Genomic DNA, 14,953 nt, shown 5'->3' with positions numbered 1-14,953 from the left:
CTCCTCGCCGACTGAATCGCCAGTGGCCCCGCGACTTCCTCGCAGTCTGAAGGCCTAAAATTAATATCCTGTAGAGAGTGCTACCGCTGGGCAGTTTCTTTCCTCCTGCCTTTCACGCCTCTATACTTCTATCTCCCTATTTACTTATTGTATAGTGTATTATACAGATTGTAAATGGCTAAATAAATTAAAAAAAATAATAAAATCTGTTAGAATTCCGAAAATTCTGCTGTCTAGCTTCTTTGCTGTTCTTACATTTTTACACAAACTAAAGAACGTGATAATAAATTTGAATACTGATTAAATCTTACAGCTTTGTTTTCTTTAGTCTTATCATTTGGTCGTTTTATTAAGTTACAAACAATGCGATCCAAGTGTCATTATCAGTAGATGTGTATTATTATTATTTTTATCTAAATATGATAAATCTTTTGCGTTTTGTTACATTATTTCATTTTTCTATTTGTTTTCTTCTTTATCTTGAAAACATTTGATGAACTTTTCACCCTAATGTTCCCCTGATACGTTCTAGAAGTAGAGAAGAGGTTGTTGGTACTCATTGGTATTTCATACAGCTCTTCCCAAAGTCCTCTCCAGAAATAAACAATGTTCTGAATTATTCGAATATTCTCGAATTATTTTTAGTTTCTATATCGTTCCGTTAGAGGAAGTGAGTTTTCACCTAGAAATACTCATTTTGAGCTCCTAACAAAAGCTTGAGCCAAATCTAGAAATACCCCATAACAGTATTGCCTCAACTCGAGTGAGATGGAAATGATGTTTATAATTAATCCGTAGACACTGCTTTGGATCGTCTCAATGGCAATTGCAGCATCCAAACTTATCAGTTGTGGGTAGATTTTAATATTTTTGTTGGTTAACTGGTCTGCCTTAAATAACCAAAATTTTTATTTTAATTTTTTTTTTTACTGATCACTATAATTGTTTTTTGTCTGTGACTGAATCTGAAACGGTCACCATTTTTATGGAGCTGATATCTTTAGATCAGTGAAAACCACGAATTACTTCTTGGTCTTCTGGTTGGGTCTAGTGCTGCACGAGACCAAGACGAGGCGAGACTTTATGCAGTCTCGATCTCGGTCGCTCAAGTCTCGGTCTCGGTCTCGTCGAGATATCTCGGTCTCGGTTTTTTTAAATTTTTGTTTAAGTATTAAAAGCGGTTTGCTATTAATAATCTTTTCAAAAAATGTTATTATTTTCTAATAATTATTTTAATTTATATATTGGTAATGAAAATGTGTGTAAAAGAAGACAACTACTTACACTTCAATGCATCATATATTACTATTACTGTTATATATCTTTATATAATTTCAAAAAGATGTTAAAAACGCGCCATATGAAAGACCCAAATAACATATCTGCCTCCTATATCAAGTCGATTCGTGAAATAAAAAATACACCTCTCAACAAACTTCCCGCTCCATTAGTTATGGCTGTTGGTGAAGATAAAGAATCTGATGATTCACCTTTTGACGACGACGACGACTGCATCAATATTTTTGCACCATTTGCTCAAAAATCAGCAAATATCACCGAAGCATGGAAGACAGAAATAATTAATTATAACAGATTAGACCAAGCACCAGTAAACGTTGACATTTTAGAATGGTGGAAAACACTTAAGAATTCCTTCAAAAATTTGTCTAGAATGGCGAAAGATATTTTTAGTATCTGTGCAACTTCAGTGCCATCGGAAAGATTATTTTCGCAAGCTGCGATGATAATGACCAATAGAAGATCTTCTTTAACTTCTGACTCAGTAAAAGCTCTTTTATGTATCAATGCTTGGGCAAAGTGTATCTTAAAAACGAAAATTTGTGGCAATATTTTTTAGGTGCATAGATAGTCTTTTTTTTCAAATTCATTAATTCTAAAATTCTAAAATATAATTCAAATAATATCTAAGTTCAAAGTATTAGATTATTAATAGTGAAATTTATGAAATTGAATGAATGAATGAATGATATGAATAGTGAAATTTAGTAAATTTATGTAAAAATTAGGTAATTCGAAGGGGGCCGCCACGGTAGCCGAGCGGTGCGAGACCTACGAAGCTAATGTGTATTGTGGTACTGGGTTCGATTTCCGGTCTTAGGCCTTGGATTTTATTTAATGGTTAATATGAGAAATTTACAGTAAAGTATGTTTGCTAGTCGCCTCCGTCCGCGACACCTAATTGGTAGTTGGACGTAAAGCCCCGCCTGAAAAAATAGGCGATTACTTTACTTTGCTTACTTTACTTACATATGTAATTCGAAGTCAAATAGATGTAGTAATATTGAACATATGTAATAAAATCGTATCTTTTAATAATTAATTCAATACCCGTAATGATTATTTATTAATAAAGAACACAATTTTATAATTTTGTAGCTAAAAATTAATATTTGAAAAACCGAGACGAGACCGAGATTTGTCTCGTTTCTCGTGCAGCACTAGTTGGGTCTACTAATTCAAGTTCGATGTTGATTGTTCAACTGCTGTAAAACTCCTAGCTCAGTTTATCTAAATCTAGGAGAGTTATTTTAATAACCCTATAAGCACGTATTGCAGTTCGTTCCCAGTTTCCAGTACCATCGACAAATAGGATTAAAGTATCAGTTTACTGTGTAGGTGGCTCAGTCTGTGACTTAATTAGAATTATGAAAATGTAGGATCAATATATTTGATAATGCCTTGATGGGTTTATGTAAATGAAACCAACGACAGATGGCAATTAGCAGTCATTTTCACTTTACAAAGGTTTGTTTTTAAAAAAGTACCTTGTTGTTTGTAAAATAAATATATTTAGTAAAAATTTCGAGTTTCCTGAAGTAATTGTTTATTTTGCAACAAGAAAAGATCACGTTTTGGTGTTTTTATTACCATAAAAACTTGGATCAGAAATTATTCAAGTATATTGATCCGGATTAAAATAATTAAAACTAAGTCCTTTGATGTGACAATTTATAGCTTGAATTAAAAAAAACAAAGTCCAGTTAAATGCGATACAATGTGAAAACAATTCTCTGCAGCTAAAATGGTTTTAGAGAATCCCCTTTGTTTTTTTTGTTTTTTATAATCCCACTTGTTTTTTTAATTTTCTAGCCGCGGTATTAACTACAGAGTTGTAATACTTTCATAAGTTATTACAAAACTGTTTATTTTCAGTGACTAACATTTTGTAGAACTTTTAAAAAAAGAATTAATGAAAAACATTTTAACCAGCTAAAATTGCATTTTGTTTAGACTCCGAGAAATCATTTTTGTTTAGGTATTTAATATTATGATTCAATACTTTATTTGCCATCGATGATGACTGTAATACAAGGTGATTCGGTATACACAGATTAATGATGAATACGATTATTCGCTTAAATTAAAAAAAAAATCTTATCTAATATTATCATACATATTATGATGGTTTGACAATAGTGAAGATCGACTGGTAAATACTTTTATTGTTTAACAGTTTTATAAGAGTAGCATTGCAGCTTTCATGAAGGCATTTTTTCGTTTTACATTATTTTAGGGTAGTGTAGAGAATAATAGTGTTATTCGACACATTATTTTAAGCGTGAAATTACCTATCATAGTTCTACTATTTTAGAAATTGCTATTCATATTTTGAACTAAAACTTGATTGAATTTATAATTGTTATTAACATTATGGACTTTATTATGATTATTATTGAGTAACTTACTATTTACATGATAATTAAAGATTATTAATAATTTTTTAAAAACTATACAAATTAAAATTTAACTTACTGTTAATTAAATGATCGTACAGAACAAACAAAACTTTAAACTTTGAATGGTTAAAAATGAAGCATTAAATAAAATAGATCGTTTTTGTTTACCAAATATTCAGCCAACTCTTGAGCAACCATAAATCTTGTGGTTTTTATTCCCTCTTTCCTTGTCATTAACAATAATTTTAACAAAGTTCAACCGCGGTTTACCTCATTAAATATTGTATACTTTGAAATGGAAGCAATCATACTTTTCAGATTTTAGAAAGTTGGGTTTTGGAAACTTTATAGTTAAAGTCTGGACAAATTTCAAGGAACAAATTGCAGTTCGTTAGCTAGGGATCATCAGGAATATTTATGATGGCAACACGAGGTAATGATCCTTGTGGTATTCTCCCAGAATAATAAGTAGGAAGGTTTCCTTTACATTTTGTCTTTTTCAAATAAATGCCCAAAAACTTACTTTATTACAATTGAATTCTTTAATTTTTTGGGATTACTGTATGAAGTTCATCTTTATTTTAAAAAATACGATGTGAAAATATGATGTAAGTTGGTGAAAGATTAGAATTACTTTTCTTTTCCTGACCTATTTATTTTCTTTTAGTTTTTCTTTCATTTCAAAAAATCAGTACCAACCGTGCAATTAGTGTCACCGCTGTAATGGACATGACATACATATCTACATTCTTTTTAAGAGTTTGAATATCTCTTTCAAACGGGCCAATTTGATGCAATAGCAAAACTATCATCTTCAAGAGAAAGAAGGATAAAATAGAGCGGTTCCACCAAAAAGGGGAAGGAACGCAGGCAATCAAAAATGCCCATTCTTCCCAAGAGAAAGAAGGATAAATATAAACCGCTGGGTCACAGAGCGAAAATTAGACTGAATTATGAGCGCGCTGAGTTGCCACTATAATCATTTTACCAATATTTTGCGGTTAGCCTACCTGTGGTCTCATCTCGACCACCTCTAAATGACTTTTTCAGCCGCAGTAACCTTGTATTATTTCTGTCACAGAAGTTGAGAAACTATTTCGATAACATTGTAAACATTTTATTAATATTACTCAATCTTTCGTTATTAATAAAATAAAAACTATCACTACTTTAGGTCACTACAAATTTCAGTAGTCTGTTTTGTTTTCTTATTTCTCTTCAATCATTTTAAATTTACAATTCAAACTAAACTAAGCGAGAAAAGTATAAAAAGGACGGTGCCAAAGAATGACATTAATTGTTGGCAAAGTTATTAGGTCTGAATTGCTGGATATATAATCGATTTTATATTTAGATGTTTATTACATCCTTAATCCAGGCGCCACGGTAGCCGAGCGGTTAGAGGCGAGACCTGCGAAGCTAAAATGTATTGTGGTACTGGGTTCGATTCCCGGTCATAGGCCTTGGATTTTATTTAATGTTTAAAAATGAGAAATAGTAAAGTATGTTTGCTAGACGCCTCCGTCCACGACACCTAATTGGTAGTTGGACGTTAAGCCCCGCCTGAAAAAATAGGCGATTACTTTACTTTTTTTTTTCATCCCTAATCAGGGATAGAGTAATCAGTGTAGAGATTTCGACTTCATTTTCGTTACTGTCTTGCTCAGTACTTGCTCATTTATGCAGCCTTTTCAATTAATTTTCTATTTCCAGTTCTTCTGGAGACTTCTCTCTCTTCTAAAAGATCTAGTGAGGATTGAATTGCACTCCTTCGAAAAGTGGCAAAATAATTAATAAAGCACATTTAATAATAAATGTGTTGATATAATTTGAAAAAAGAATTAACAAACCTAATACTTTAAATTTGCTAACAATTCGGGCAGCATATCTCCCTTTTACTGCAACTTATTTTGTTTGCAGCATAACTCCTCAACTTTTTCCAATTTTGGGGCTGCAAACCACCCTAAATTTTGACTACGCCTGCTTCTCTTTTTGTAAAATAAGCCTTGCTCTTATATAGTTTTTCGAAGACTAGAACTAAACATGTTTAGAGAATCTTAACCACTACCTAACGGTTCTCAATTATTCTTCCCGACAATCTTCAGAAATACTAATCGTTAACTAAAGAACATTGCATAAAATGTTTTCTTATATTGTACTTGATAAAATGAAAAAAATAATTTTTGTCTAATTATGAAGTCTAACATAGTAATGCAGTTCACATAAGCAACTATTCAGCTTTTTTCATTCCCATACAGCTTATTAAGAGCTGAAATTCGATGTATTAAAATATTATTTAAATTGTTTCTTCATATAAATAAATATATGCTCCAAAATAAACCATAATATATATAAAATTTGTCACACAAATAACAATTAATATTCAAATCTAACCTACAAACAAATTTACCGTCTAGTGTCTGAATCAACCGCAGTATCACTTTACTAGATATGCATACCAATAATTTACATATACAGTCTTCTATCCAGTGTTAATTTGCTTACAAACACAAATAATAATAATAATAGCAAAATTTATATTAAGAGTTATTTATTTACTTATTGTATTAGAGGTCTTTTTGCGCATTAACCATCTGTTGTTTTCGAGGGCTGGAAAAAACCAACGTATTGGTTGGTATGCACAGTTACTGTTGGTTAGACACAATTTACCAATGTATAAAAATGGAAATAAAACCAGCTCTATCTTTTTTAAAAGAATAGTTACTCTGCAGCCTCTTTCACTTCTCTCTTCTCCATGACTGCCACGAGGTAAGAGTGTCTCTTTCTCTACTTTCTTCTTCGTGGCTTCCATGAGATAAGGACATCTTCAGCGCTGCATACAAGTTTATTCCTTCCTATTAATAACGCAATGATAACTGAATGTGACTTGCATTCAATGTACAGTGATGAGAGATATTGTGTAGTGAAACTATGAACTCTCTCTGCTTCGTAAATGCTAATTATTTTTATTCTATTCCCTTTAATGAATTTTTAAAAGCAGCCTAGCGCATCAAGATTTTTTAGCGCTCCTTACCATTTTTGGCCCCGTTTAAGACGTGTAATTTTGGCGAAAACCCATGAACGAATCTCTCTCCTCAAGAACACTTGAGGTTAAAGTAAGGGCACAAAACAAGTTGCAAAAGTGATTCAAATGACGTAAATCGAACGTTTACTTTAGTTAATCACTTGTAGCGCTGGTAACCATTGGAATTAGCTCAATGCGGAGATTTGCTTAAGTAAAGACCAGTAACAGATGATGAGTCACGTTTCTAAATCGTGTCTGCAAAGATTAACATTGTTATAAATGTTATTTTTATTAAATTTTTTTAAAAGATGAAGTTTACATTTGACATTTCGCTTAGATGCCAACAATAGGATGCGACAAGGTTTTTGATTTGAAATCGGTCAGCCAACCATAAGTACATGTCTGTTAGTTTGTACATGGTACAAAAAAATAGCTCCAACAACTTCAAACTTATATTTAAAAAAAATAAAATAAAATTCTGGAACATTCTATCGTGAGGAAATGGGATTGGACAGGTTCGCTATAATGTGCCATTTTTCTGTATTTCCTATTGTATACTGTTAAGGGGAGGATGGACATCGAGTTTTTAGTAAATTCTTCAGCTGGAAGTATTTCCTTTCTCAATGGAGTGTCCACTTCGTTGAAAATGGCTTCTAGAAGTTTCTTTAAATTCTTGTCCTGTATACAATAGACACGCACATAAAGATATTTCCAACTTTTTTTCTTCCATCATTTCTCTAAAGAAATGTTTTAAGGCAGTTTTCGAGGAAGGGATTGAAGTAGAGTTAACTTGTTGTAAGGTTATGTTCTAGGAAAGTCATGACTTATGAGTGTTTACATCAGATAAACATACCTGGTTATTTAATGAAGAAAAAATAATGCATGATGATATTATGCAAGAGAATAACTTAGTAAATAATTAATTTTTAATACCCCTTCTAATATTGAACTAGACGTACCTTCCAGTTAGAAAGGTAAAATTCCTCCAAGAAGATAATACAGTGAAGTCCTCTAAAGACGTCTGGTTCTTGATGAAGACACGCTGTTTAAAACTGAGCCCAGCGGATTCAATGCTTCCAAAACTTCCACAATGCTTCGACTCAAAGGGAAAAAAAGAATTTTCTTTGCATCCTTCGAAGAATTCTAAGAGGAAGAATCAGCAGTCAGAAAATCCCATTACCTATTCTTAATACTGTAAAGTTTTGTCCTTTTACTAAAAACTTTACAACTACAACTAATGAATGCCACTAGTTATTAAATAATAGTGGGTTCGATAAATAATAAAATTCGCTAAACTTATAAGTAGTCTGATTTATTAACACATTAACATTTACTAGCAACTACCGCTATTCATTACATTTACCATTTACAACAGTTTACCGTTACTTACTCACTACGTAACACCACAAAACTGTTCCACGACTGACTACTGGTCCGCACTGCACTGAATTGCACTAGTCTCAGCTGCACTAACAAAGCTCTACTCACTAACTGACTAACTGCCCAACTGGCTAACCCTGAAGCACTCCGTAACACTGACTCTCTCAAACTCTGTCTGACCCAAAACTGCTGTCAAAACTCACTACCTACAATTGTGTCTGCCTCACTTCAACTGCGACTGCCCCACTCCAACTTCGTCTGTCTCACTCCCACCTGCGACTCACTGATTACATACTGCCCCCACCCCAAATGGGGCCGCTCCCTTAGCTTGCTTTTACACAGTGGTGGACCGTTATAGGATACGGTCACTAAACTCCCAAAACAATCTAGCCCTTTCTTCTCCAGCTCAGGTAAAGTCTGGCCTTTTGTTTACACAGTGGTGGACCGTTATAGACTTCGGTAAGCCAACTCCCAGAACAATCTAGGCCTTTCTTCTCTGCTCAGGTCAACTTCGTTACAATACATTTCTTGCTCCCAGAACTGCCAGCAGCTACACAGAAGATTGACTCTTTATTATTTTATTTTTAATTTCAAAACTCTTAATTCATTCATGCTTGTATAAATGAAAAGTTTTAACAAGAAATAATTGTTTATTTGGAACTTAGCGTGTATTACAAAGTTTTGAGCTGAATTGCCTATTAATAAGAGCTCTTTGTGTAATATAAGCCCCATCTAGAAACTTCGGAGTGTAATTAATTATTCAATATTTGTAAACCCTTACGTGTGGGCGTTTGCATGAAGCCCGTAATATTCCAAAATTTCCATTCTCGCTTCCATTATTTGTAATTAACTTAATAATATCATATTAAGACTATATTTATAGGGAATCCATTCCAATTTTTTGACTAAACAATTACTTTAAAATTGCCCTTAATTGAATTATACTTGGAAAATGTTTTGAATAAAAGTTTTAGAACTGTATAAGAGCCAAGTTTTTTTAAAAAAATATTGGAAGCCATTTTCCAAAGCCATCGCTAACAAATCTCAAAAACAACTGAAAAAATCGATTCAATGAAGTGGCTTTTCTGAATGGCTAATTTTGCCTAAAACTTTTTTATCTGGGTCTCATGGAGGCACTCAAATTTGAACTTACGGTGATTTATTTTTGTTTTGAAATACGCAAACATTCTAAAATTCGAAAAATTAATTTTTCCTAATAAAATAGTTAAATTTTTTTTCGTTAATATTTCTTATTAGTTTAAACGAAATAATATTATTAAAGAAATAATGTGGTTTGAAATTGACGGTACAGAAAACCATCTAATGGAAAGTATAAATCTCTCCACCCCAGCATCCCAAGATGCAGGCTCAAAGGGTGCCTTTTTTTTATTAATTTTCTCTCTCTCTAAGTCCGTCGTTTTAAATTAAAATGAACCAAAATTAAAAAATATCAAAAGTCGTATTTATTAAATTATATTCAAAAAAGAACGAATATTTTTTTTATTATTATTATTTGAAACTTCCACATAATGAATGCTTAAGTAAGAGTAGGGGCGCCATAGTAGCTGGAGGCTTGCAATGTTAAGATGGATTGTTTTACTGAGTTCGACTCTAGACCTTGGATTTTAATTGTTTAGCATGATAACTTAATACGTTTGCTAGTTGCCTCAGTTGCCTCCGTCTAGGACACGTAATTCGGTAGTTATAAGTATAGCATGCCCGGAAAAATAGTCTACTTTATTTTTTATTGGTTTTATAAAGCTAGAATAGATTAGAATCAGATTTGACGGTTTTTACGCATCACAAAACTATCTTGCTCAATCAATGAAGGCAAGAACATCTTAGGACGCTTGAAACAAATCTGGTGAACAATTATAGGTTGCGGAGGATGATTCCCTTTTTTAAAGACTGAACAAGCTCTGTTACGTCCACTAATTAAAGCTTCCATCTTAAGAAGGAAATCGTTATGACTTTGTCCTTGTAGTTTACCACTCACAATCAATTAGATCTTTCCTCTTTAAGTTATACTACGAAATATTTTTTTGTTCTTTGCGTTTATTTGTGCTACAATCAGCGCTTTGGCGCTACAAGTAACAATGATAACAGAGTAACAAATGAAGCAAACATGTGGAGAAGTTACCCAGTGGTAACATTCCAAAACATTAGACTATTAGTCACTCTTTTCACTTAGAGGAGATCACGAGGCCACTGTCTTTTAAGGCGTCTTGTTCGGGTTATCAGGAAGAGTTCTAGAAGAAGGATTTTGAGCTAGAGGATTTGCATGTGTTTGTAGATTGAACTGGAGTTTTCTGTATCGTGTTTTAGCAACTTGTGTTACAAAAGGAATGTTAAGGTCAGTGTGTATAGTCAGGTTGGAGACATAAAATGGAGCGTTCACAATAGTTCGAAGAATTTTAGATTGAAGAGATTGAATCTTTTGGAGTTTTGTACGAAATATATAAATTATAAAATTTCTTGTCTTATTTATTTCAGATGACCCGCTATAAAAAAGCAGATTTTGAGGAAGATATTAGCAGTATTGGGTCAGTGCAGTTAACTGAGGGAGTCTCCACTACAGCCACTCATATTAGGTATCACACGGTAAGTGGTCATTTTGTGGAAATTGAACATATCTTTTATTTTTAACAATTTAAGTTTCAATTAAGATCAACTAAAGGCTTCTTCAGAAATGTCCTGCTGAAATGTGCAGTATCAATAGTTTGGTCAATGATTATCAGCATCTTTGAGATTTTGTCTCAAAAGATTGTTTTTCAATCAAAGTACCTTTTATTTTGTGTACATTATCAAGATGCCACCATTCTGCCTGCTTGAATTGTTATTGTGTTGATCATCAACAAACTTAAATGCTAATTTATTTTTATTTTAAATAATAAATCTTAATTCTTTTTAGTTCCATTTCTTTTTAAATTACAATATTTAACCTGCTTAACACTGACTGATTTATTATACTTAGAAATAAGTACTTTTGGTTAAAAAAAAATATTCTTTTTTATTTTTTACAGTCATGAAAAGTAATATATTTGTTATTGGTTGTTTATAAGATAGACCAAGGTTGTTTGCTTATTAAATTGTCACATCAATATTGTTAGATGCTGATATATGGTGACATGTCACAAGGTTGCAGCTAACAGATCAATTGAGATTAATTTGTGTTACCAGTGCCAATCCTGTCACTTTAAATTAGCTTTGCACAGTTTAAAATCTTGTAGGATTTTTTTTTTATTTCATTTTGTTTTTAGTGAACATTGTGATAACATTCGAAAACTATTGAGAGAGCAAGTTCTCAGTAAGTGTTATGAGAAGCAATTGAAACAATAATAATAGTAATCATCTTAGTAGTTAAAATAGCTAAAACTAGTGGAAGTAGTGAAACTAAAAAGAATTACTTATTTTAGAATAGGACATTTGTTTTCAATTAATATCAGTTATTTCACAAATTGTGTTAACAAATTAATTTATTTATATTCTTTGAAGAAAAACTACTTATAATTCAAGAATTTAGTAGACGTAATAGTTTGCGATGAAATGCTGTAAGAAAAATGGGGTAAATAAATTTTCTTATTCATGTCTTAAAGTTTCTCTTTCTTCTTAAAGATGCATTTCTCAGACATTTAGCTGAGGCAGCTCAGTTGCAAAATCCAGGGAGTTATTTGCTAATATTCCCCTGGGTCATCGAGATGGATATCAAAGTCTTAAGCTCAAATAGTATCTTCTAGTAACTTCACTTTTCTTACCAGCCCAGAGGCCCTGTATATTCCATGAAAGCAAGTGCCTTTAAATTATTTTTATTTTGTATTAATTTTGGGCAATTCTTGGCAGAATACATTTATCAAAGTTGAAAAATTTAAAAACATTACTGTATATTTCTATTTGAATCTATATTTTGGCTGAGTCCATAGTTCATAAAAAGGCCGACATTCAGCGTCACTGTATACTTAAAAGTTGTAAAAGAACTTATCCTTAATTCAATGAAATCCTTAACTCAAGGAACCTAAGCTTAGTGCACAAGGAAAATCTTGAATTCATGTGATTTAATATCACTTCTTGTCAAAACTGTTTTCTAGATAGCAGCACAATGTTGGCGGTTGTTGGTCAGATCAGTTGCCTTTATGCGAACTAAACGTTTAGTATTCCTCATGTTTTTAAAAGAAGTTTGTAATGATTTGATGCAAAACATTTTTTCTTTTTTTCGTTTTCTGTGAATTAGTGCGTCGAATTAGTCTAATTCAGCGAAGTTTATTTAATTTATATTTTGCAGTATGGTCATTGCCTACAACTTCTTGAAGTCAAATGGATGGTAAAGAAACTTCAGGAATAATTATAGCTAAATTGATTTGAAGATTAGTGTTACCGTTCTCTTGTCATTTAGTCCAGGACTTCAGATGTACATGACCACTCTCTCCGTTATTATTGACCGAACATCCATTTCATTGCTTACCTCCTCACTCACTCGCTCTTACTCTCGATCAAACGATCTTGGGATTGCGGAGCTTCAGTGATAGAAAGTTCTATCAAAGAGAAATGAAGCTGGCAGAAAGCTTATCTCTTTAGCCCGAAAAGCAAAACTTATTGCTGGCTCATTAAACCGGGATTTCCAGTCGTTTTTCCTTGCAATTACATAATTCTTTGTCTATCTTAAGTCTAAAGTTCTAGGCCAGGTAGTTTGAAATAGAAATTAATGATATGCAATGATAATTAATATGTCAGCAGATATTATCGTCATAGTTTTTGTTATTAAATAATATATAATTTTCCTCTTTTTTATGGCAAACAATGGATAACTATTATAATCTTTAAATTATTACAGCCTCCAAAGGTAAGAATTTGGGAAAAATGTATTTTCTTCTTCCTTTTTTTCTTTAAGGCATTGTAAGAATAAAATTATTCATTTAGGATATATTTTTAAATATTTTTGAACTTCCCTAATCTTAATTGTAATGAACGTTTTTATGTTTAATGTACCCTGAATGTAGTGTTTACTGTTCTGGTTAAATTCGCATGGTGTTAACTGAGCTCAGGTACCCGTGAGGTTGCTACACCCAAAGTGATTGCATACGAAAATCATCCCTTGCGGGTTATTTCTAAATACAGTCAAAACATTGCTGCTATTTCCAATACTTTGAGCCAGCAATTACGTTTTAAATGTTTTCTATACACCTTTACTTTAGTGAAATGTTACAATCAAGTGAAAGTTGTGAAAGGGTACAATTAAAAAGTGAAACAAAAGCCTTTGTAAGTTAGCTAATGTCAAATTAATTTACAGTTAATTAAACATCTTAATTAGCTAGTTAATTAAGTGCTCATTATAGTTTGAATAACAATGTTCTATTAATAATAATGATTTCTTGATCGCTGTTTAGCTCAATCTCAAAGCTTCTCACTTCTAAGCGCTTCAAGTTTAGAGTCGGTGAAGGGCGATGTTCAAATAGTTTAGTGATATTGGTGTTATGTAATTTCTCTTACCGATTAGTTAAAACCCATAGATTGATAAGCAGCCTAATGTTTTATAAAGGATGTTCATTTTAAGACGGCTCAAATGCATTTCATGCATAGATGCTTAATCTGAGCAAAAAATGGTAGAGGAAAAATTTGTTGCCCGTCGCCTCTAGTTTCAGAATATGTGACTTGATTTTAGATTCCTGCCCGCATACGCGGGCTGACGCGCGACCAAAAGTGAGGGTTTGCAGTTGACTCCCATTTTCATATACACAGTTTTAAAGAGTATAAAAAGTTATGAAAGAAACCGGAAACCCCAATTCGATATCTTCTAAATTAAAGGTGCTAGGCCATTTCAAAATCTGGTATTTATTAATCATATTTCAATTTTTTAACTTGTTATCAAAGAGAAAGATGAGCACGCGATAGGTCATTTTTTTGTATTTTTTCATCCCCTTTCTACTAAAAATATTGCCAAGGCAGTAACGCTAGTATTTTTCTTAATATCGAGAAATAAGTCGTTTTCCGAGTGATTTTTCTCAGTAAAATCAAATGTTAAGAGCTATAGATGTTCCCAAGCATACACAAAATGGCTAAAAATTAATTTTACATCTGTTACAAACAAGAAAGTTTAATAATTATTTGGTAATTTTGGGAGAGTTGCGTTTAATTACCAAAAAAATTGGAAACCTCCTGCCACATATTTAAGTGATCAATATCTTTCATGTAAAGGATCAAACTTATTCCTTAATTTATCAAATAATGCACTTTACTCAACTTGTGAAGCATGTGCTGTGCCTCCAAAGGTGCCTCCTCTGGCTCGCAGGCCAGGTTAGCCTGGAGGTTATCAGCTGCTCTCTGTGTAATTTTGGTAACTTACCTAAAATGTAACATAATTATACGCCACAGAGATGTATGTAAATGATATGTAAGGTCATATCGCTAACATTTATTACTTAGAGATCACATAAATGCACACAGACAGTGTAAATTGAGCCCTTGTGCATCATATTATACCTTGACTGCAACAACTTCATAGAATGTTGTAGTTAAAACAAGGGATTTACTAACCTTTTCCAAGCGAACACCCTTGGCCAGTTTCCAGACACTTTGTTTATTCTACATAGTTTATTCTCTTTCTTGGACCCACGGAGGTCAATGATCAAAAACTAAAGCCAAAACCTTAAACCTAAACCAGAATCTATTTACTATTCATTTTATGCAAATTCATGGAAGTATTTACATTTGTAAATTTTCGAAGGGGAAATTTTCCCTAACATAGCAATGTAAACTACGAGTGCTTTTAAAATATTGCTACGGTACTCTTTAATTGATTCAAGTTTAAATCCAATAATTCCCAATCCTCTACCTTTTTTGGTTTTAAAGTTTGGTT

The 14,953-nt window shown here is 32.4% G+C and overlaps 1 protein-coding gene across 9 annotated transcripts in view; it reads left to right on the top strand.

Annotated features, from left to right (window-relative positions):
* Nep3 (M13 family metallopeptidase neprilysin 3) overlaps positions 1 to 14,953 on the top strand; it is a 352,598-nt gene that overhangs the window by 300,631 nt on the left and 37,014 nt on the right. For 8 of the 9 annotated variants that reach the window (XM_074135209.1, XM_074135208.1, XM_074135211.1 and 5 more), the window contains exon 2: positions 10,597 to 10,704. In XM_074135209.1, the coding sequence (XP_073991310.1) occupies positions 10,597 to 10,704 (108 nt within the window). Of the gene's footprint in view, positions 1 to 10,596; positions 10,705 to 11,353; positions 11,669 to 14,953 lie in introns of those variants that run through there. The other variant, XM_074135216.1, reaches the window with a different exon arrangement.

The sequence above is a fragment of the Rhodnius prolixus genome, unplaced genomic scaffold (genome assembly GCF_049639745.1).
Source record: "Rhodnius prolixus isolate KJV_2025 unplaced genomic scaffold, Rpr scaffold_5, whole genome shotgun sequence".
Classification (NCBI taxonomy): Eukaryota; Metazoa; Arthropoda; class Insecta; order Hemiptera; family Reduviidae; genus Rhodnius; species Rhodnius prolixus.
Note: the sequence above shows the minus strand (reverse complement) of the source record. Positions and strands in the feature narration are given on the sequence as shown.